The sequence below is a fragment of the Bidens hawaiensis genome, unplaced genomic scaffold, assembly GCF_021521415.1.
Source record: "Bidens hawaiensis isolate Kalapana, Puna unplaced genomic scaffold, B.hawaiensis_p1.1 tig00040815_1, whole genome shotgun sequence".
NCBI classification, from domain to species: Eukaryota; Viridiplantae; Streptophyta; class Magnoliopsida; order Asterales; family Asteraceae; genus Bidens; species Bidens hawaiensis.
This window is the reverse complement of record NW_027497227.1, coordinates 63,363-88,591: the sequence shown is the minus strand read 5'-3', so window position 1 is coordinate 88,591 and position 25,229 is coordinate 63,363. Positions and strand designations below refer to the sequence as shown.

Genomic DNA, 25,229 nt, shown 5'->3' with positions numbered 1-25,229 from the left:
AGTGTTGACCTGTTGGGCCTAAAAAAATTATTAATATTAGACTAAGTTGTAATGGGCCAAAAAACTCTAAAATGAATATAAAAAAATGAATATGGTAACGAAGGTAAACTAACATATATAAACAAACAAACAAACGTATACTATAGAATATAAATGAATGTAACTGGACGAACATAAACAAATTTAAATGACCGAACGCTCACGAACATAAATGAACGAATGAGAAATAAATGAACATAAACAAACTGTTCACTGAGCTTTTGGTTTCGTCTACTGGCTAAATTCCAAGTGATACGTCTCTGCATATATTGGCTCTTCGAAAAGTTCCTCAATGCAATAATTCATGCACTAAAGATTATATTAGTCATTATGAGGTCTGAACGGTTCTCACTAGCGATTAGAATTTGGGCCGGTCAAATGGGTCAGGTAATGGGTCAAAACAGATAATTTTAGGACACTTGTGTTCCAACTAAAATATTTTTTGAAAGTTCTCTGAATATTATGTCTGTGGAATATGATTTAGGAAAACTATATTATTTCAATAGTTATTATTTTTCAAGATAAACTTTTTTTTTACCTTTCGTTAGATAAAGCACACTAAAATTAACCCATTTAAGTAGGCTTGTAAATAAACTGAACGGGCATTGTCGTGTTCGTTTGTTTAACTCCAACCAAAAAAATGACCGAACATGAACAGTAAAACGAATGGAGTTTCTTGTTTGTGTTGGTTCGTTAAGAAAATGAACGTGTTCGTGCTCATTTAAATTCGTTCATTAATTAATAATATAAACAAACGGTTCACGAATGTAAACGAACATAACTGGACATAGATGAACAAACACAAGCATAACCGAGTGAACACTAACGAAAAGTAAACATGAGCATCAATATATTGGACCAAAAATTGATAAAACTAGACGAAATGTAACTGGTGATATTTTAAATTGATAAAACTAAATTAAATTATAATGGGCCTACAATTTTCTAATGAATATGTAAATTAACATTCGCGAACATAAATGAGCGAATGAGACACACATTGATGTTCGTTCGCTTAACTAAATGACAAAAAAATTTTTGTTCATATTCCTTTGTTCACTAAATAAACGAGCTTTCTGCCAAATGGTTTAGTGAACGTTCCGTTCCATTGCAAGCCTATTCAAAAGTAAACGAGTCATGATCCTTTTAAGCATATGATTCAGAAATGTATATTCTATTTTCGTGGGGTTTACATTCAGTGTTTCAAATCCCGAGGGGGGGGGTGTTGGGTGTTGAAGGGGTCATTCGGTATCAAGCAGTTTTGTGCCGTCATAAATCCACCCCAGGCTGGCATTCTAGCAGTTGGGACTGGTCTAAACGGGCCGGGCTAGGTAAGGGACAAATGGGTAATTTAAGTATGATGCTTAGCATTAATCTAATTTTGAACAAAACACAGTTTGTATGACTTTAGACCTGTTTGACCAGTCTCCAGTTAAAGATAACTTTTTTAGATAAACATAGCCCGAATTAATCGAGTATTAAAGCAAGCACGCTAAATAGTTTGTCTGATTAAAAATTTAAAAAAGAAATATAAATGATCACAAAGCAAGAAATATTTGTTACAAAATAAGTAAAAAGGGAGAACGTCTAGAAAACATGAGCTCGGTTTTGGTCGTGTGTAGAGTTAAAATATATGATCCAATATCTAACGCCCGTTACTTGTAATCTAGCCTGTTTGTATAAGCTGATCTTAGCCTGTTTGTATAACTTTACTGTAAGTTGATTAATGTGATAGCAATGTATTGCGCTGGAAGTTAGACGGAACGTATGATGTGACAAGTCTGTGATAGCAAAAGACCAAAAGTTATGCAAGCCTGCATAAGGTGTTATATGGGATCTTGTTATCGTATACAAATCCATATAACCTAACTAAAAATTGGCTTATGTGACAATAGTGTATCGTGCTAAAAGTTACACGACACCTATGATGTGACATGTTAACAAAATATATACGGGTCACACAATCTCATCTACGGGCCATTACAAGCTCTTATACGTAAAACTTTACTAAAAATTGACTTATGTGACAGTGGTGTATTGTCAAGCATTATATGACAGGTCCATGGTTTGCAAAAGTTATATAAATCTTATACAACTTATATAATGTGACAGTTGCTAATGTATATTGGGGTATAGCATCGTACGTCTAATTATAAAGGTATATCACATCCTAACCATTGTTTACGGAAACATGGCATGTCAAACCGAACCAAGATGCTTTGTTGGTTCTTATATCAATAAACATGAGGTGCTAGTTTTTTTTTAACGGCCAACAGAGAGTTGCATAGGTACTCCGTACATGATGACCAAATGGCAAAAAGCCACTGCTAACTGGCCCAACTCAGCTGCACGAAACTCTTAAGCGCCTCAAAGTTATCTCCAGTACCTCAAATAAATAAAGTTAAACCAAAAGATACAATATATAACATGGCTCTCACTTTAAACTTGGCCCAGTCTTTAGTTAAGTAGTCACTTACATGGACCATAAACATACATATGAGTTCTATATACAAAAAATAAATAAATAAATATATATATATATATATATATATGTAGATCAGACCCTGAATCTTCAATGTTCAATATAAGATATATAGAAACATTCAATACAATATACATGACCAAATTTTAGCAAAGAACTGTGATAACCATATAAACACCGGTACCACTTAACTATAATACGTGAAGTGGTTATATACCCGACTCTGTTTCTAACTATCTTTAATTCTACATATGCCCCACTCTGTTTCTATCTTTATTTAACCAAAAAGAGACGTGGTCTACAGTCCGCACCAAACCAACCAATCATATATGTTTTCGTTTAGTAAGACCACGAGCTTGTTAAAGAATGATTTAGTTAAAGCCCATTACCTACGTGACAAGGCGCTATGCACATTTTAGTTAAGCCATAACACATAGCCTTAGATAAGTTATTGCTTTCTACGTGTATTCCTGATGAAGCATGCGTTTTAATGTACAAAAATGATGCAAAACAATCCTGATGACATTGACGCTTACATGGCGAGTGAAATGTCTACAAAAAACTGCTAATAAACCTCACAATTGCCAACCAAAATCTTAAGACTTTAAATTGAAAAAAATTAAAACCGTATAATATAGCATAGTGTTCGACAGATATAATGAAGTTAAAACAAAAGATACAACTATATAACATGGTTCTCACTTAGGATCATAACTTCATGCATACAAGTTCTTTACACCAAAAAAGAAAAACAAAATCTGAAGATCAGACCCAGAATCTTCATCTTCAATGTTCAATATAAGATATATAGAAACATTGAATACAATATAAATAACCAAATGTTAGCAGAAAACTGCGGTAACCATATAAACACTAGTACCTTTTATAATACATAAAGCTGTTATATACCCGACTCTGTTATTAACTATCTTCATTTCTACATATAACCCACTCTGTTTCTAACTATCTTTATTTCTACCAAGCACTGTGGAGATGTAAGGCTGCGTGTTATGGTTTAACTAGAGAGAATTACAACACGCCAACGCCCACGTAGGCATTAGCTAACACATACTTTAACAAGCGCGTTAAGGTTTAGCACGATAATAAAGAAAACCAAAAAACCATAAAGTTGTGATTGGTTGTTAGTGGAGGTGGACCCCACCATTAAAGCACTTTGGGCGCCAACACAAACGGAAAGAAATGAAGAAGCGTGGTAGCGCCTCTTTCTTTTGCACGACACAGTGTTCAGCTGCTAAACTTGGTGATTTGGCACTAAAACGCCCAGGCACTAGACTACAAGTCTACAACAAGACGCCTAAGTGGATTACAAGGTTAACATACTTCAGCACGGAACGCGACTAATAAGATAACACTGGCCAAAATATCAGATTAACAGATGAGTCTTCAAACAGCAAACCCCTAAACTATGCCAAAAGTGCAAATACAGACAACCCTAACAGGCTATAAGAGTAGCATTATGCCATAACATATGATCCCAATTAGGGGTGCAAACGAGCCAAGCCGAGCCCGAGCTCAACTAGGCTCGAGCTCGGCTCGTTTAACTGTTTAACATACACAGAGCTCGAGCTTGGCTCGGCTCGTTTACTATTTATCAATTATTTTTATATATTTTTTTCTATTATAATTGTATGTATAAAATAATATATATTATTTAGTTATGTTTATTTATTTTTTCTTAACATTATATAAATTAATTAATAATTATTAAATATATAGTGTAAAAAATTATATAAATTGCAGGCTCGTTTGGGCTCGCGAGCCGGCTCAAGCTCGATAAGCAAAGCTCGGGCTCGTTTGTTAAATAAGCTTACTTTTAGGCTCGAGCTTGGGCTCGATTAAGCTCAGCTTGATCGAGCTTTTTAACGAGCCAATCTCGAGTAGCTCAGCTCGCTTGCCCCCCTAATCCCAATCCCCTTAAACATCAATTTAGAATTACGCAAAACACAAACCTTTTATGCAGACTAACATGAACAAATAAAGATCAAGCAAATAAGCTACATTAAACCGTAATACAATGTTCACATCAACGACGACATGAATTTATTCATATCACCAAACCCTTAACATTGACCAAAATTATGCAACTTTTGCGTTACCACAAAATATTCTTCAAATCATCAAATTCAATATCATAAACTTAAACCACTCCTACAAACAATTCAATTATCATCTTTCCCAAATATAAATCAAAACTTCACCTCATCTCATCCCGCTCGCACACCGACACCTCAAATCGGTACATACCTCTTCAACACCTGCTTCCCCGCGACTGCAACCCCCACCGCAATCCCCCCAATCGCCCCCGCCACTGCCGCAGACCTCGGCCCCGCCGCCGCCTTATAAAGCGCCCCCGTCCCCAACCCGGCCACCACACTATTGATAATATCATCCGTATCCCTCACCGCCACCATTCCGCTCTCCATACCTGCATACAATAACCCGATAATCCCCGCGTGGTTACCGTACTTACCCCCGACCTTCCCCGACGAGTTCAACAACCGGTTCACTTTGATCTTGACCGAGTCAGCCGGTTCGAAGGCCTTGACGCCTTCCTTCAAACCTTTACCTGCACCGATAATTGAACCGCCGAGGTAGCCGATGCCGGTGTAGTACGTCAGATTCTCGCCCCATGAGCGGCGTTGAGCGATGGATTCTTCTTGGAAGAGGTACTCCGGTGCCGTTGGGAGTTTGTATAGGGTTTGTGAGGGGATGTTGAGGTCTTTGTATGGGTTGTAGAGGCGGCGGCTGTGGGTGTCGTCGTCGGATTGGTTAGGGTTTGGAGATCTGGGGGTGTAAGACATGGTGGTGGTGGTGTTGATTGATTGATTGGGTGATTTGGGGATTAGGGTTTGATGTTGAAATTAGGGTTTTGGGATTGAATCTGGTGAAAAGTAAAAGGAGGAAGAAGAGACGAGAGGCTTTCGGGTCACGCGAGAAGGTTCAGTGGTTTGGCTTGTGGTTAGGCGGTAGACCGGTTTTTATTATTATTAGTATTTATGTCAATGCTTGCTTTAGAATATTCTATGAACTATATTCCAATTTTGCCCTTGTTCTTTTTACATTTTGGGAAAATTCCAATTTTGCCCTTATTTTTTTAAGATGAGTTAAGTGTTATTTTTATACTTAGGGGGTGTTTGGTACAGAGAATGGAATTGTAGAGAAATGGAATAGAGAAATGGAATTGCAGAGAAAGGGAATTGGTCTGGAGAATGAGAATTGACTGTTCTGTTTGGTAGTACAGAGATTTCAGTAGAGAAATATAGCTGAGAATCATTTCTCTTGTTTGGTACATAGAAAATAAACAGAGAATTATATCAACTTTATCATTAGCACAAGTATTTTTTTCATAACAAATATTTATTAAAAAATAAAAAACATATAAAAAGATGCATAAATTCCAACCAAAATATGTATTGATCAAACCAATTCACATACAAAACATAGTTTTTAAGAAAAAAACATCAACCATAGTTAAAACCAATTCACATACAAAACATAATTTTCTCTTCTATTGTCAACGCAAGAAAAGAACGTCCTAGATCCACATCTTTACCAAACTCACCCTCTCCTTTCTTCTTTTTCTTCTCGACCTTCTTTCCAAAGTACTTGTCATCAAACTTTTCCACATTTATCCCTGAAATATCAACCTTTGTTGATGTGGCGATAACGTATAATTGGTTCACTCGCCTCAAAGGAACACCATTGATCTTAAAAGGGCCTGAAATGAAGAATGTATATCAATGATTGCAAAATAATGAAGGAAAACAAATAAAAATAAACACATAGAAAATAAAGTGTCACAATTATTGAAATAATCAACAAAATGCAATGAAACTGTAAAAAGATACTAATTCTCAGATTTGACATGTACTTTTGTTATAATGAATAAGCATTTGAGTGCATCTTGAAGCCTACTAACAATAAATAAACCCAAACAAGACTTGAACACTGTCCTTTAAAACCTTTAAACCACTTATCAAAACAAGCCAATTGTTTCATTGGTAAGTTTGTCACGCGCCTTGTAAACCACACCATACGTTCCTTCACCAATCTTCTCAACCTTCTCATACTACAGTTTTATAAACATATTAAAATCTACTGAAGCAACACATCTGATATATCTTACATAAAAAGTTGGAATGCATTATCATACCTGGTCCATCAAAAGTTACCTGATATGAACTCAACTGTATCTACATCCAAACAGCAGAAATTAATAACACAATATGAGAAACTTTAATATTACTAAAATGACATGAAATCAAGAGCTTTAATCAAACAAACAGATGTGAATACATCCATGATCCAACTAAACAACATCTAGCAGACGAATACTTAATCATGTCAAGAAACACACTAAATCAAATTATCAGATAACAATACCATTTGTGCATTTCAGTGAAAATGATAACAAACATTGCCAATTCAGAACCTGCATGACTACAAGTGATGATTGACTTTCTTGAAGTGTACTTTCATTTATCTAGATTGTAGATGCTAAAGTTTCGCACATTTCGCGATCTTATCGTCGTGAGAAACATCACCGTTTCTACTGATTTCGATCAGAGATTCAGTCCAAATTGACTCTTAGACTCTAGACACGAAGATTGCATTATTTGGGAGAAATGTCAATGATATCTACGAAACTGTTTAGAGGCTAGTAAAACACTGTTTGATTTAATTGAAATGCACAAATGTCATTTTTGTTTCATTTTGTGTCTTTATTATATATTATTTTTGGCTTTAACAACAATGGCATTTGTGCATTTCAATTATATCAAACAGTTTTTTACTAGCCTCCAATGTCCAAACAGTTCCATACATATCATTGGCATTAATCTTTGATTGAAATCGGTAAAAAACGTAATGTTTCACAATTCGTGATCTTATCGTCGTGTGAAACATCACTGTTTTTACTGATTTCAGTCAATGACTAATGCGTATGATATGTATTGAACTGTTTGGAGGCTAGTAAAGCACTGTTTGATTTAAATTAAAAAATCACAAATATCATTGTTGTAAGAGTCAATAATAAATCATATATAAGAAATACACTAAATTAAACAGCAATGACATTTGTGCATAGGGCTGTAAACGACCGAACCGAACCGGACGAGACATTGTCCATGTTCGTCCGTTAAGCTTTTGTTGGACAAACGGGCGGTTCACGAACACTCCACCAAACAAAAATTCTTGTCTGTGTCCGTCCATTAAGGAATTGAGTTTGTTCGTGTCCATTTGTGTCCGTTCGTTAATATTGTAAACGGACGCTAACGGACAAACAAACACTAATGGACCCTAATGGACACTAATGGACAAACGAACACATAAACATTAATGGACAGTAATGGACAAACGAACACTAACAGACACTAATGAACATTAATGGGCAGTAATGGACAAACAAACACTAACACACACTAATGAACATTAATAAACAAACATACATAAACGACTCTAATGAACAAACGAACATAAACGATTACATATTAACTTCAAAAAGTATAATCATTAACGAACGTTCACGAACACTATTGAACGAACGCGGCCTCGGTCCATGTTGATCCGTTAAGCTTACCGAACGAAAGTTTTTTGTTCATCTCCGGTTCATTTATTAAACAGACGGACATAAACGAACTTCTTTCTGGTTCGTTTATAGCTTATTCTGCATTTCAATTAAATCAAACAGTGTTTACTATCCGCTAAACATTTCAATGCATATGATATTCACATTTCCCCCAAATAACACAATCTTCATACCTAAACTCAATTTAACCTAGATATATGAATCTCCAATCAAACTCAGTGAAATCAGCCACGTTTTTCACAACAACGATATTGCAAAATGTGCAAAAGGCGCAAAAGTTAAGCATCTATAATCAACATCAGTCAAACTACACGTCAATTAAGTCAACAAGCACATGTAATGGCGTACCTTCTGAATCGGTAACGTTTAATATGATATTCAAAGCAAAATGCGTACTAATCAACAAATTCAAAGTTATAATAATCTATAGAAACTGCTCGAAAACTGGATTAGATGAATTTGAGAGTTGAGAGTTGAGAGTTGAAAGCATACCTGCTGCGATGAAGCTTTTGTGTGGAAGAAGAAGACGAATACGAAGACGAGAGTCCTCTGGTGCTAGGTTTTGGGGGAAGACAAGTTGGTTGAAGATACTATACAGATTATGGATAGTTTGAATCCGTTGAAGATAAAGCAATTGTTACCAGTGGTTTTGTTGGTCCGGTGAAACGCGGCAAGCTCAGATGGCAGGGAGAGGCGTGAGGCTGAGAAATGAAACCCAGAAATCCAATTCTCCGCTTTTTGTAGAGAAACAAAATCAGAGAAATTGAAATGGTTTATTTCCATTTCTCGCCTCTTTCTTTCATAAAAAAACAAGAGAATTCTTTCCAATTCCATTTCTCACCCCTCAATTCCCTCTACCAAACACCCCCCTTATGGTTGGTTCAATTACTCAACTTTATTACTGTATTTGAATTTACTGTAAATGACTACTTCAGTTTTCTAAAACTTGCAATTTTAGTATTTTTCTCTTAACTTTGTCTATTTTTCTCAGTTAAGTTAAGAGCACTTTGGTAATTACAAAATTACCAAAATTCAGCTCATCAATCTTACCTAATTGAGATATGTGTTGATTCGGTAGGTTTATAAGTAGTGTTGGATATGAATTTTCGTCCGTATAAGTGGTGGAAATATATGAAAAGTTGAAGATTAAGAGTGTGTAAGTAAAGAATAACTTGTCTTTGATATCCATGGGATGATGAAGGAGTGAGTTAGATTCCGTTGGTGGAAACCATTGATGCCATGGTTTACTGTGATTGAATATGAAGATTATTATTATTGGGTTTTTGAGTGAACCAAGGGATTCAGAGCTAAATCATACTCTTCAGTGGATGATTTAGAAAAATAAAGAAAATAACGAAATTACCAAAGTACCTTTGAAGGACAAAAATAAGTGGGGTTAGAGAAAAGCAATAAAATTGTAAGTTTTAGAAAACTGAAGTAGCCATTTGCAATAAATTCAAAAATGATACTAAAATTGCGTAATTGAAAAAATCACGGGTATGAAAATAACACTTAACTCTTTAAAGATTAACAAACATGTTAAACACTTCGTGACTAGCAAGAAACTAGGAAACTACACTTGAGGAAAAAGAAACATAAATAAAAGTTAACATGGGATGTTTTAACCACTCAACCCAAATGATACTACATTACTATATTAGCGTACTAAACATGCAAATCAGCTATTGTAATTATATATACAAATAGACTAAATGGTGTTGCACGAAAGCAAGGATCTTTCAGAAACGGATTTCTATTCGAAGAGTGCATAACCGCATGGATAAGCTCACACTAACCCGACAATTTAGGATCCAATTCGATATTTAGAGGTATCGGGAAGGAATTGAAATTGAATAATATCGATTCAAACAAGAGAAAAGGTTCTCAATTGATTCAAACACTATACCTTTGGGATAGAGGAAGAGGGGAAAAAAACAAATATTTCACCTAGTGCTTTTAATCAATCTGATTTATTTCGTACCCTTCGCTCAATGAGAAAATGAGTCCAGTTCTAAGGGATCAAACCTATGGGACGTAAAATAATATAAAAAAAGAGAGGGAAAAATATTCATCTTACTAATATATTAAAGCAAAACCATGTGTCCACATGTCATTCATCTAGGTTATCCACATAGGATGTCACATAATCAATTGCCTTGTATATTTTATCCATCTCATTAATATTTAAATTAAATTCTAAATTCACAAAATATTATTGAAATCAAATCAATTCTTAACTTTGAGACTTTATATCATTATGTAATTATCTTCTTATATTTGGAAACACCTAAATGTAACTTATAGATGATTCTAGGAAAATTGGAAATAAATAATCCAACCTTTTGTGTATTGGCCGATGATAATCCCACCTTTAAAAATTACTAGCAACGGTCCCACCTTTTAACTATTTTTGTCTCACTGGGTCCTCCGTTAAAAAATACTTAACGTCGTTATGTTTTTTCCCTAGTTTCAAACTGATGTTTTAGGGCTTTTGATCGGAAGAACTATATGAATCGACTGATGTAAAACTTATCTCGAAACGGTGATTCAAATGACTTGATTTTTGTTAATTAGAAATTCAAGCACCCGAATTGAAACATTGTTTCGTCGTTTGGATCACCATTTCAAGATAAGTTTTACATCGGTCGACTCCTATCCTTCTTCCGATCAAAAGCCCTAAAACATCGATTTGAAACTAGGTAAAATCTTAACGACATTAAGTATTTTTTAACGAAGGACCACTGAAACAAAAATAGTTGAAAGGTGGGACCATTGATAGTGATTTTTAAAGGTGGGATTATTATCGGCCAATACACAAAAGGTGGGATTATTTATTTTCAATTTTCCATGATTCTAATATATATATATATATATATATATATATATATATATATGTATGTATATGTATGTGTGTGTGTTGAAATCTCAAATCAGTCTATATTCTATAATAAATTATCATTTTTATATATAATTACAAAAATAACTAAATTGTTATACTTATAAATCAAATTAACATAATTGTAAAACAAATAATGGTTGCTAAAATAAAAATATGTTTTTGCCTTAAGTCCTTAACTTATGCATCTTACTAATATATTAAAGTAAAACCATGTGTCCACATGGCATTCATCTAGGTTATCCACATAAGATGCACATAATCAATTGCCTTTTATATTTTATCCATCTCATTAATATTTAAATTAAATTCTAAATTCATAAAATATTATTGAAATCAAATCAATTCTTAACTTTGAGACTTTATATCATTATCTAATTATCTTCTTATATTTGGAAACACCTAAATGTAACTTATAAATGATTATAGGAAAATTGGAAATAAATAATCCAACCTTTTGTGTATTGGCCGATAATAATTCCACCTTTAAAAATCATTAGCAACGGTCCCACCTTTTAACTATTATTGTCTCACTGGTCCTCCGATTAAAAATACTTAACGTCGTTATGTTTTTTCCCTAGTTTCAAACTGATGTTTTAAGGCTTTTGATCGGAATAACGATATGAGTCGACTGATGTAAAACTTATCTCGAAACGGTGATCCAATGACTTGATTTTTGTTAATTGGAAATTCAAGTACCCGAATTGAAACATTGTTTCGCCGTTTGGATCACCATTTCGAGATAAGTTTTACATCGGTCGACTCCTATCCTTCTTCCGATCAAAAGCCCTAAAACATCGATTTGAAACTAGGAAAAAACTTAACGACGTTAAGTATTTTTTAACGAAGGACCATTGTGACAAAAATAGTTGAAAGGTGGGACCATTTGTAGTGATTTTTAAAGGTGGGATTATTATCGACCAATACACAAAAGGTGGGATTATTTATTTCCAATTTTCCATGATTCTAATATATATATATATGTATGTGTGTGTGTGTTGAAATCTCAAATCAGTCTATATTCTATAATAAATTATCATTTTTATATATAATTACAAAAATAACTAAATTGTTATACTTATAAATCAAATTAACATAATTGTAAAACAAATAATGGTTACTAAAATAAAAATACGTTTTTGCCTCAAGTCCTTAACTTATGCATATTACTCATAAATTGAAACTGTTGACTCTTATTTTTCCTTAATTTATGCTTATTAGTCTTCAAATCAAATTATGTTTCAAATAATTTCTATGTTTACCAAGTTTAACAAAAATAAACTGCTAATTACATCACCATATAAGATTACACGACTAGAACACATTCTTCATCAATTCTATCATTTCTATTGATGTCAGAAGCCACTATGTGCAAGTACGTAAGTTCTTCAGCCAATTTTTCAAGCATTTAATGATTAGTTATTCAATATGAAATACCATTAATCTTATAGTAATCGTTTCATCATTTTAACATGTAAATGGAGAATCAAAAACATCACAGTGCTTAATGAAATGGACATGCTTTGAATCACACAAAATTGAAGAAATTTGAAAATTAATGGTTAATCACCATTTGGTGAAAAATAAAGACAATACTTTGTTTTTTTTGTTGTGTTTTTGAATTTGAGAGTTTCTTTTTTTTTCTAGGTGAATGTCATATGTACATATTGTATTGCTTTAATAGATTAGTAAGATTAAATAAAAAATGATATTTTTTACAGTTGTTTGTTTTCATTTATAGCTCTTATAAGTTTATTAATAATATTTTGATAGAAAACAACTTTTGGTTCAATATTATCACAACTTAGTGTAACGTTAATGTAACATTTCGGATTTTTCGTATTTGTTTAAACCGATTCGAGAATGTAATTCTGATCTTTTGAACTATTTAAAACTTGTATTTATTGATATTTAACTTGGTATAACCTATTTTATAATTTCATAACTTTCATTTATGCCAAATAGTTCTTAAAAACACTTAAAATCAGTTAAAACGGATAAAAATCACATTTATAAAAGCACATGGACTACTTTTGACCCAAATCTCGAAACATATGCCCAAGATAAGTTATATAATATTATAACATGCCCATTTTCTTAACTTAAATATTAAAAACGAATTTTTATTATTAATTGGTTCAATTTTGTTATTAATTGATTATTTTGTTTCCTAATTCGTTTTTAGCATGCAAATCACTTATTTTAGGCATAAATCGTGTGAATTAAGCTCCAAGAAAACTAATAAAACTACCAATACATGTCCATATACATAACCCCTTGATCAAGAACGAAATTTACAGCTTATAACAATGATTTAATCATTAAAGGCCCATTCGGTTCTTAAACGAGTAAGTTGTCATATTTAGATCGATTTAGTGTATCCTATATAAACATATCATTATTTCTCTACCAAAAATCATCCCTAAACCCTAAAACACTACTCTCAGCCGTCACCCTTCTCTGACCCTCCTCAAACTCTTCGGTTTTTGCTTATTGGTTGAAGATACGTTCATAACCGGTTGACTTTGCATACGTATGGACCTTTGACTCATCGTTTCTGTTGATTCTTTCACTTTTCGGGTAAGTTGTAAACATATAAATCATTCATATATATTACCTAGTCCATAACCTTCAATCAATTTCGGTGGTTGAAGGGTGTTGACTGGTCAAATCGTTTAAAACTCGTTAAAGAACAAAATAGTCAACTAGTTTGACTTAAAGTTTTCTCATACTTCTGGTCGGATTCAATGTTTGGTCCAGAAGACTTTTATTCTCGTAACGAAATTTTAAGGCTATTGACCAAAACCCCGACTTCCGAATCGCTGTTCGGTACCAGCTCACTTAAAACGTTTAATTCAACATAACTAGAGTTCTACTCATCCGTTTGGATTGATTCCAGTGGCATTAATTTCGTTTTTATTTATAGTTTCATATCACAAAGTTTCAGCTTCTGATCTGTTATCTCGGTTGACGCGTATTGGACGACTCGCTTATCCGTTGACTCGTTTATTCTTAATTATACTCACTTGCCTTTAATCTAAGGTGAGTTTTATCATTCCCCTATTTTACTCGATTTTCACAAACGTTTTGGGGACATATGCGTATATCATACTATACATACATATCTATATATACATACATATCACAAATAGCAAACGTGTAATTGTGTGTGATTAATCAAATCTACTTATGTGCTAATTTGTCTTTGTATGCAATCGTTTGACATATCCCCTTGGAGAGGGTTCTCATTCTATTGACCATCACCCGATTCACTTTGCAACGGTCTTATTCTATTTATTTGCTCATGGTTGATTTACCGGAGCCTGATTCGCTTGGCAATGGTTTGGTCGACAATCTATTTGCTTATGGTTTGATCTCATTACCGCATTTATTACGTTTTGCTTATTTATTATATTGGCATTATTTTTGGTTTCAAAACTTGGTGATAGACTCACTCAACATATTTGTTAACAAAACTCCATTTTCTACACATATGCAGGTTGTTTGAAGTTGAAGTATGGACGCTTAGAAAGACCTTAGTGTTATAATGAAGACAAACTTGGATTTAAACTTGTTATATTTATTTATTTAAATTGTCTTTGTGGTTTTGATTATTGTGTGTATTATTTGAATAAAATAATTAATTAAATATTGTCATTTATAATTATGATAGTATCTTTGAGCTGTGAGCAATCGGATCACGCCCCGACATTTTCACCTTAGGTTGGGGTGTGACAGTTAATCTTTTAACCACTAATATTAAAAGTCTATATAAAATGGTTATTATGACTTTAAAATTGTAACCCATAAACTTTAAACGTTTAATTAATGGAAATTATTTAGTAGTTAAATGGTTATTATGAATATAAACTCCTAACCACAAGTTTACATGTTTAATATTTTGATAACTTTTTTTATTTTCCTTTAATGTTTTTTGTTAAATAATGTTTGGAAATTATTTATATAAATTTGAAATTATATAGTGTTAGGGCAGGTTTTGTTCATGTATTTTATGGGAATTGGAAATGGAATTGATAAACATTCCATCTATAATTGTATTTGATTATTAAGTGAAGGTATTTAAACGAGAAATCTTTTCTTTAATTAAAGGAATTCACTTTCCTTCCAATATGTGATGGAATTATAAACATTCCACTAGAATATGGTATGAATGTTTTTATTTCTAAAATAAATCAAACATGAAGGTTTAGTTTGCAACTTAAAATTAATAGTGTATAAATAATTAAATATATCAAAAACTTATTAAAAGCTTATAAATATAAACTATTATATAAAATAACTGAATTTACGTATTACATATAATATTTTTTTACTTTATTATATTTTATACCGTGTGCAGCACGGGCTCTAACATAGTATTAAATAAATGGAAAATTGGGTTTTATTGGTCCCAACTATTTCATTTTTATCGGCGCTGGTCCCAACTTTCATTTTGGCTGGCAACGGTCCCAACTTTAATATTCGTTTCTTCCACTAGTCCGCGACTGACGGAGCACTAACTCCGTTATGTTTTTGCTTACATGTCAATCTGAGTTGTCAAAAAACATCTTACGTGGCAACCATCGTGGATTATTGATTTATACTTAATATAACCTCAAACTTTAGGGTCTAAACTGAAATTATAAATTTGAAATATATTAAATTAATAGAAAATAACCCAACCCCCCTGTAGCCCGTATTCCCGGCGTGAGGCTCCGACCACCAAAAAACACCCCCATTTCAGTCGTTCTTAACCCGTTAATTTAGAATAACGTAGTTAGACGGTAATAAACAACAATAATTAACATTCTAATTATATTTTAACGCCTTAACCGTCGAACTAATTCCCGTAACCTTCACCGGAAAATCGGCCATAAGCAATTAATACTGATTAATGAATTTCATCGCAATTACTAGTATAAGTAGGACCCACACACCAAGCTAAACTTGCTCATCTTCTCAAATCTCACTGATATATCCTCTTTAACCCCGTAATCCTTCCTCCAAGCTGGGAGCTTCGGCCAACTTCGTTCTCCCCTTTCCCGGCATCATTCGAGGTAATTAAAACATGGTTTTGAATCATTTTAATCCACTATTCAAAAACCCTAACTTAATTTTAACAAACATGGATTGGATTAATCAATTGGATTTCTAGGGTTTGCAGAATTATGAATGAACCTGTATTATTATATACAATAATCCACGGTGGCTGCCACGTAAGATTTTTTTAACAACTCAGATTGACACGTAAGCAAAAACATAATGGAGTTAGTGCTTCATCAGTCGCGGACTGGTGGAAGAAACGAATATTAAAGTTGGGACCGTTGCCAGCCAAAATGAAAAGTTGGGACCAGCGCCGACAAAAATGGAATAGTTGGGACCAATAAAAACCAATTTTCCTAAATAAATCAAAATCAATCAAATAAGTAAATAAAAATGATATGTAAAGTACTTGTTTGGTATGCAGTGTTTTGTATATAGTGTAATTGCACTAGATGTGCATATAATTACACTGTTTGATAGCACATTTTAATTTATGTTTGATTCAAACCCATTGGTGATCTTTTTAAAGAATATGTTACATTGGTTAATATGTAGATAAAGCATCACATCTATAAAATATCTTATTTAATCTAACTATATATTAAAGCAACATTATTTTTTCACATGTCATCATTCTAGGGCTTCCACATAGATGTCATGTGAGCAATTTCCTATTTTATCATCTCTTCTTCTAAAAACAATATGGAGCATGAACCTGTTTAGTTATGTTATAACCCATGACCTGGTTTCTCTTCAAATACAACCATCTTCATATGAAGATAACACTTTGTAAAGTTTTGAAAAACAAATTATTGTATAATACAAGTCTCAAACCCAAAACCTCATGTTTTAAACTAAAAATGCTTACCAACTCCAATTAAGTAGTTACTGTGTTGGATTTCTTGAGTTATAAATGATATATTGTTAATTCACTTATAATTAATACCAGAAATCATTAAACAATTAACATCCAATGTTGTTTTCAAAGAGGCTTTTAGAGTTTTATGAATTATAAAATTTTGTTTATCATTATTAATATCTTATGAATCTATAACGTATGTTATCATGTATACTACTAAATAAATTTAATTTTTTTGTTGTTTTTAACCATCCGTGTATCACACGGACTCTATCCTAGTTAAACAATGAAGTATTATTCGGCTTATCGATTACATCATGAATTATATAAAGTCTAAACCACTTGTTTGATTTTTGAAATTGTCATAATAACAAACAATTGTAAGAAACATTCAACGACACAATTGAAATAGAACCCATCATGATTTAATGCATTTAACACCTAATCCTCAACGAGAGCCATATAAATTCGTCAGTTTCTATAAATACGTTTGCTTGTCAATCAAGTAACTTTCAACTTGTTAAAAATCATCAATGGTGCATTAAATCGACCGAATCAACCAAACCAAGCTAAGTCAGTCAGTTCATAAGTAATAAGGTTCAATCTGCAGTTTGAAAACCGGGTTTCGCGATTCAGTTTTCTGTTTTGAAACCGACAAGGTAAACTGGAACGGTAAGATATTATATAAAAAATGCCAATACGTTTTTTTTATTTAAATAAAAGTACGGCCTTTGCAGTTGCGTGTTTAAAATTAGTTATGCACCAAACGCTAATCAAATATTCTACAAATCAAAATCCAATTTACATAAAAGAAAACAAACGATCCTTGATATTAGTAGCAAAAGAATAGTAAAAAAAGGTACTTTCGAAATTTATGTGGTTCAAATAACGCAATCTAAATAAAAACACCACCCGAAGAAAAGAAAATTAAGGTTAAGATTCATCATCGTACTCAGTATATCCCACCAATAGCAAAGCTATGGTAGGGTCTGAGGAGGGTAAGATGTAGGCAGCCTTACCTCTACCCCATAGGGATAGAGAGGCTGCTTCCGGTGAGACCCCCGGCTCGATAGTAGTTTTGCATCAAGCCTTGGACATAAGGCACATAGCACTCAATCATCGGGACACCGGCTGATCGGTGCATGTACCCTTATCTTTCAGCTATCAACGCCACTACATGATGCCTGATTAACCGTCCGTCACTTTTAACGTTATTTTCACGAGATTAGTAAAATAACGTCAAAATTAGTGCAATTTCACTTTTGCCCACCCGAGGGTTCACACATATATACATCATATGTGCGCACCGCAAGCAGGGCTAATTAAGGTTAAGATTAAGCTGTACAAATCATGTTCCAAGTCCCTAGAGCTGTTCAACGTTCCGCTGGATTCCTTTCGTTAAACACCTGTATCACTTTCCACCAGCGTAACAAAATCTGATGATCGTCACTATCGTTTGACCAACTTAAAAGTCTCGTCCTTTATACTGCATATCCTGTATGAGATAAAAGACGTCACGCTATCACATGTATGATAGTTTGTGCATACAGTATATCGAAAGAGCCCAGTTTAACAAACAACCACAAACAAATTATTGGAATGTTGATATAATCATATAATATCAAGCTTACCCAGCAAAATATCACAACATCAAATATAAACGCTTTCAAATTTATGGTCATATTACAAATTGTATTCAATAAAATGGGTATTACAAAATTTAAATATTTCCATGGCCAATGGGTATATTTGATATTATTTAATTTAATTTTCGGAGTGTATTACACCAAAATGTAATGAACTTTCATGTTTCTTGCCATTATTATATACCAAGGTATTTTTTTTTATAAGTAAACGCAACAGCTTTAACTTGTGATGTAAATCATGTAATTGATCTATTAAAATGAGTGGACGAATAATACGTCAAGTCTTTCTTACCGGATAAGTTGGCATGTATACCACCTGCCCCGGTTGACCGTATAGCATCTGTTGTCCATACTGCAACAGAATTACCATTTTACCCATGTTAAATTAAGTTAAAAAAAATCACTCCGGTAAACAAAAAGAGAGCAAGTGGAAAGACCAACAAACCTGTGGACCGTTCGGGTTAAAATATGCCGGTGGGGGTTGCAAAGGCGTTCCTTGTGGACCAAAAATAACAGGCTGGTGAGGCGGAAATGCGGGCCCCATCTATAAAAAAAATTCACAAATGGTTTAAAAAATTAACGCTTGAATCAGTTGCAAGAAACCTAATATTTCCATTCGTAACTACTAATGACAACTTACTCCAACGCCAACAGGCATGCCATGCATATGTGGGACCAGGCCTACATTAGCCTGATAGTAAAAGTTGCCATCAGATACAGGAGATGCAGCCCGTAACGGCGATGACGACGGAACAAAACTCTTGGCGTTTGGATTAAATTTAAATTCCTGAAAATATAACAATAAACAAAAAAGTAAAAAATGTAAGGAACTTATTTTAGTACATACAGAACTACAAAAACAAGATATTTCATGTTAACCTTAGCATGAGGATTTAATGTTGACTTTTCTGAAGTCAAAGAGCCCATTGACGAACTAGGGGACAACCCGGGCCCACTTGCAGCAGGGGTGGCTTTTCCAGATTCTGAGGTGGATGATACTTCACTAGAATTCGACTTTTCTTGAACTTTAGATGAGACACTGGATGGCGCTAAAAGTCCTTTATCAGCACTTTCTTTATATGGATGCGCAGATTCATCTATACATAAGATAAAACTTACAATTATAAGCAAATTGATAAGACCAAATAATGTGTCATTAATATACACAATAAAGTTTCTCATTACTTTCAGCATGCTGATTAGACTGATTGTCTTTGCTAGTACTTAATGAAGAAGATAGAGTCTCAACCTGAATAACATGGAATGCTCACAAATCATATAGCACTAAAATTATGGGTCAGAAAAAAATAAATATAAAATATATAAAGAAGGCATAAAATATGCAAGCCTGTATTTAATGACAAATCCATATATATGTACCAATGATGAAAAAGTTGATGATAACTGAGAACCGTTGTTCAGGATAGAATCAGAAGCATCTCCAAACGTTTCATTATTTTGTGAATCAAATATGTCTTCGTTTTCCTCATAACCACTATCATCAACCACGCGAGAAACAGATGAGTATTTAGTTTCTTCATCAAGATCAAACTTGTCATGAAAGTGAATGCCTCTTTCCTAATCACAAGAAACAGGGTTTAAGAATTCATAAAACTAAAACAGTAAATAAGCAAAAACTTACTTCTGCTAAATGAAGATCTTGGGTGTCCTCACCCTCGATTTCTCTAGCTAATCTTAAGGCTTCCTTTTCTAACTCTCTCATTTGAGGACCTCTATCAAGCTTTGTTGTGTAGAGTTCTTCATCAAATGTACTTTTAACTCCAAATAATATTGCATTTGCTTCAAATTGATCCCAACCCCTAAAAATATACACAATTAGTGTGTTATTTATGATTACACAAACAAAACTTTTACAAGTAGAACTAACAGAAGATAAGAATCTAGAACCTATGCCAGTGATGATCAAACGTATTGTCTAATTCAGGACATTCTGGATTATCATCATCTGGGACCCACGGTTCCAACTCTCGTTCCAAGTCAACATGTCTGGACTGAGAAATATTAGAGTCTATCAAAATGTCCTGCAGTTGATCATGCTGAAGTTCATTCATCAGCCCGTCCCTAGTCACCGGTATACTCTGGCACCAAAAAAATGTACATATAACTAAACCTATAAAAACATCATGTATGCTTAACTTTACGGGTATGAATTTTTTAAGATAATATAAAAGAAAACCTTAGCTGCAATCTGCACAAGTTCTTTTGCAGGTATTATTAAAGTTTTAGAAGGGGGGTTTTGAACATCTAAATTATTTTGCTGTCCATGAGATGAACCGGCCTTTGTTACACGAGCCATTTTCAAGATTACGCCTGTAAAGCAGCAATCAATAATATCTTCAGAAAATCAACTATGCATTATTTTAAGTTTTTAACAATAGTATAAATGCTAAAGAGGTACCAAAATCTTTCTCAGCATTGGTGGCATGGAATATTCCAGTAAATACAGATCCATCGGTGACCTGTACGTCCACCTGGTGCCCTATGAGGCATGCTGTTGTGTAAACTAGTCGATTACGCGACGGGCTCTCAATATCCCCTTTGTTTTCAGTTTCTAAACATGGAAAAACAGGAATTAATATGATGGCATTATAATACAAGACAGTTATGTAAGAAATTTGTACCTGATGTCAATCTGCTGATATTTGATTTTCCAGGATGGAATTTATTTTCCACTCTAGTGCCCATTTCCTTTTCACCTCTTCTACGAATAAATCCATTTGCAGATGGTCTGAACTGTGGGACTTGTTGCGGGTTCATTCTTGAACAGAATTTATATTACAACTGCCAAAAAAATCATAAAAGATCTGCTAAAAGGTGTCGGAGGTGATTTGTAACTGAAACAGAAAACATGACTGTGATTTGTATGTAACTACAAAGATCAAGGACCTTGATGGTTAGTTCCTATTTGTTTTCATTAATAGCATACAAAAGTATATGTACAGCAAGATCAGTAACTCTGACAATCCAAATGAGATGGTCAGTTTCCTTTCTAATTGTATACAATGACGATGAACTCGATATTGTGTTCCATTCCCTTGTGTAAAAATCAAATGTCAAAGCATTTCATGTTCTTGCACCATCCCTTGACGCTAAAATTTGTTTTCATATGGCACCCTAGTCATATTTGGTGATGAGACGTTATACTATCGTTAGCATTAATTTACGTTAGGATGGGACGGCTGATTTCATCCAGCCCTAATCCTAATGGGTATTTTTGGTCAGAACAGGTATTTGCAAGTACTGGCCGACTTATTTTAGTATCTTTTCTTTTGTTCCAAGTTTTGCATTAGAAAGACCCTAACTCATTAGCCTATATATACCACATCTCATTATTGTATTTATCATCACGTTTCTGTTCTGTCTGCTGCAGCTGCAAACCCTATTGACGTCATCTGCCTACCTACACTGACGGTCAACTGCTAGTCAACACCGATCAAACAGCAGCAGTTTCACCGCTGCTCGTTTTCTGTTTTATTTACTTTTGATAGCCCTGAATCCCTGATACTTGCTTAACAAGTGGTATCAAAGCCCAGGCTCGTTTTCGGTTATCATGGCAGAAGAGAAGATGATCAGGGAGTCTCACGGCTGTCTACAAGAAACGAAAACAGAAAAAGGCAGCAGCAACGAAACTGCTGCCATATGACCTGCATTGACTGGCAATTGACCAGCAGTGGCAGTGGGTAGATGACGGCCATAAGGTTTAACATCATACAACTGAATTTGACGAAATTATCTTTTACACAAAACCTAAATTTGTACCTATATAAATAAGCATCAACCATTCCAGCAATAGCTTAAAAGGCACAATCTTAAGACTACTTTTGTTTAGGACAGACGACAGAACGTTAGTAACAAGACCTGCATTTTAATAGGGTTTTGTATCTCTTCACATAGGAATGCTTAAAAATGCCTGCTAAATGTCACAAATGCCCTCATCAATCGGATTAGTTATGGCTGCTTAGTCAATGGTGTTGAAGTTAGGTGTCCTCTAAACACTTTGCTTGGCAGCTAACTGTTAAATTGAGTGATCACAAACTTATGTGGGAATTAACCAACTTTCTCAATTTGCATTCATCAAATCAACTTTTCTCTATCATTCCAATAATTGTTGAGTTATAGCGTACCAATCGAGCAAAAAACTATGAACTTAGCAACTCAAGTGTATCACAACTTTTGTTCTAATATGTTTAAATCAACTAAAAACAATCACTTATCAATATATTTTATATTAACAGCTTAGATTGCCGCTCAAAATATCCGCTTAATTGCATCAGTGGTTCTACAACCACCTAGCTATCCTTAAGTCTTTTAGAACACTACATTTTAGCATTGACCTCAAAAGAATTCCTAAATTCACATAACTATATAAGGCCTGTAGATTCCATCTCAAAGTGACTAAACATCCTTCACATGACCTAAAAATTTTCCATCTTTCAAGCTCTGGAAACTGTTTACCAAAAACAAGAAGTAACTTGAGAACTAAGCAGTTAATGCGGAAAATATTGAATATTGGTCGAGGACTGGTATCTTATCGCAATGGGATATCGGTAATTTTAATATGATGCAGAATTTATATATATAGAAATTTAACACTAAAATTCAGTATACTCTCTACTATTAATTAACAAATTATCGTTTTGCAACTTGCAAAACACTAACAATTGTAGCAAGTAGAAACAATTAAGACTCAAGCACTAACATTAAACACTAAAATTTGAAAATTAAGACTTAAAACACTGAATTGGTCAATGTCGCCGATGTTATCGGTACCGATATTTTGACCAATATTTCACATGAGGACAGATAAACAAGATACCACCGATATTGACCGCGTAGCTTGAGAAATTGCTAGTCCTAAATGGCTAAATGTAAGAAGTTCTTGCAAGTTGTGCTCATGATTAAATAACCGACTAATATAACTAAACTAAAAGGTATTCATTGTGCAATGTGCAGGGTTTACTTAATGCCTTTCGCCTCCACTATGCGACATCATAACAAACTTCAACTCATGTATATGGAGCATATGGAGCATACCTTAAATTAATCAGACTAGTATATATCTATCAAAGAAGAGAAATATAATTCAATGACTTACTCACTCCTAAACTCTAATAACCTAACAGGAGCCAGAATATCAACATCATTTTGATTTCAAATCAATCCTAAAACACAATACAATCAATACAGTAAAAGCACATCAACAAGCAAAAACCCTAACCTAAACTATTGGCATCATGTTGCATCAAATCAATCAACGCAATTACAAAGTACAATTCATAATCATAAAAACCTATTGCTCTAGCACGTGTACGTAACATCATACGTGTATATACAGCGCTAATTTCAGACATATATATATATATATATATATATATATATATACAGAAAGAATGATTACCGGAAAGATCTAGGATAATAATAATAATAATAATTGGAGGATCAAACGAACGATTATTGTGACTGATTTGACGGTTGAATTGTTGAAAGCTGAGACCAAATCCAGCGATTGGATTAGATTTGTTTAGTGAGTAAGCGTGTGATCGATTTTGATTTTCCCCAAATTTACACGCCAAGGGCTTAAGGTTAGGTTTCCGTACTCTTCAATCAGTATAATCATAATTTATACATAACTCCGAAAAGATATTTTTCCTTTGTAGGATATTAAAACGCGTACGGTAGAAACTTATTTGACGTTTCCGGACTTGTACGGTTTGATATCGGTATCATTATTAAGTTTTTAAAAAAATCAACATCAGTATAGGTATGGTATCAAGCTCATCCATATAAGACCATGCGCAAGGAGAGGATGGGAGGATATGTGTGTCACGAGGCCCCCATTAAGTTTTTAAAAAAAATCAAGGTCAGTACAGGTATGGTATCAAGCTCATCCATATAAAGCCATGCACGGGGGAGGATGGGAGGATATGTGTGTCACGCGGCGCCCAGTAAGCAAGAAGATGGATTGTATTTTATGGGCAATGTTGTAAAAGTAGTACTTGCTACAAGGTATGTCGCCGAGGCGAGTTTCTTTAACCCCGTCTAGTTACTAAGAATCGATTAAAGGTTATTAACTTCAGCCAGAATCATATCTAATCGGTGAACTTGAGCTTATTTTAACTTAATAAAAATAAAGCATAATTCGTATTTCTATAATATTAAAGAATAGATATCATTTTTTTTAATTATTGATTTGCAATTTTTAAAATAATTTATTATTTTAAAATATATTTCTCTTATTTATATTGATATATTTACCTATTTTGTTATAAATATTAGTAAACTTATGATATTTGATATATACATAATATCCAAAAATTAATTTTTTTTTATTTACCATGTCCGAGTACTCTCCGAGGACTCTAAGTACACCAAACTTCCCAGTTGGCCACCTAGGGTTCACCTAGCGACTTTTGCAACCTTGTTTATGGGTGCGGTGGTGGCCTGTGGGGGAGAGATTGGGGAGATGTGTTACAATTTGATTGGTTATGTAAATAAAAAATTAATAAAAGTGAGTGGGCCCCATATGCTTTGGCCGGGGAAATATTTCTCGTCCCTCCTCTTCTCGTTCACTTCCGTGGGGGGGGGGGGGGTCTTCTTTCCTCAATCACCCTCTCTTCTTGTCCATTACAGATGGT

The 25,229-nt window shown here is 33.8% G+C and overlaps 1 protein-coding gene and 1 pseudogene across 1 annotated transcript; both read right to left on the bottom strand.

The window, feature by feature from the left end:
• Positions 1–4,770: 4,770 nt before the first annotated feature.
• Positions 4,771–5,350, bottom strand: LOC143592472 (mitochondrial import inner membrane translocase subunit TIM23-1 pseudogene; annotated as a pseudogene).
• Positions 5,351–18,850: 13,500 nt separating this feature from the next.
• LOC143592469 (polyadenylate-binding protein-interacting protein 3-like) lies at positions 18,851–21,454 on the bottom strand. The gene is made up of 11 exons (XM_077072379.1): positions 21,216–21,454; positions 20,993–21,130; positions 20,771–20,904; positions 20,482–20,672; positions 20,216–20,393; positions 19,954–20,151; positions 19,759–19,822; positions 19,453–19,670; positions 19,214–19,360; positions 19,019–19,117; positions 18,851–18,925 (listed from the first exon to the last, which is right to left on the bottom strand). Exons 1-11 carry the CDS (start codon positions 21,349–21,351, stop codon positions 18,851–18,853), a joined length of 1,578 nt encoding a protein of 525 aa, XP_076928494.1. The 5' UTR covers positions 21,352–21,454.
• Between the last annotated feature and the right edge of the window lie 3,775 nt (positions 21,455–25,229).

Coding starts and splice junctions, on each gene's coding strand:
- LOC143592469 (XM_077072379.1), bottom strand. CDS start 21,351: ATGAACCCGCAACAAGTCCCACAGTTCAGACCATCTGCAAATGGATTT. Junction 19,823..19,953: donor CATCAACTTTTTCATCATTG/GTACATATATAT, acceptor CATGTTATTCAG/GTTGAGACTCTATCTTCTTC. Junction 18,926..19,018: donor TTAACCCGAACGGTCCACAG/GTTTGTTGGTCT, acceptor ATTCTGTTGCAG/TATGGACAACAGATGCTATA.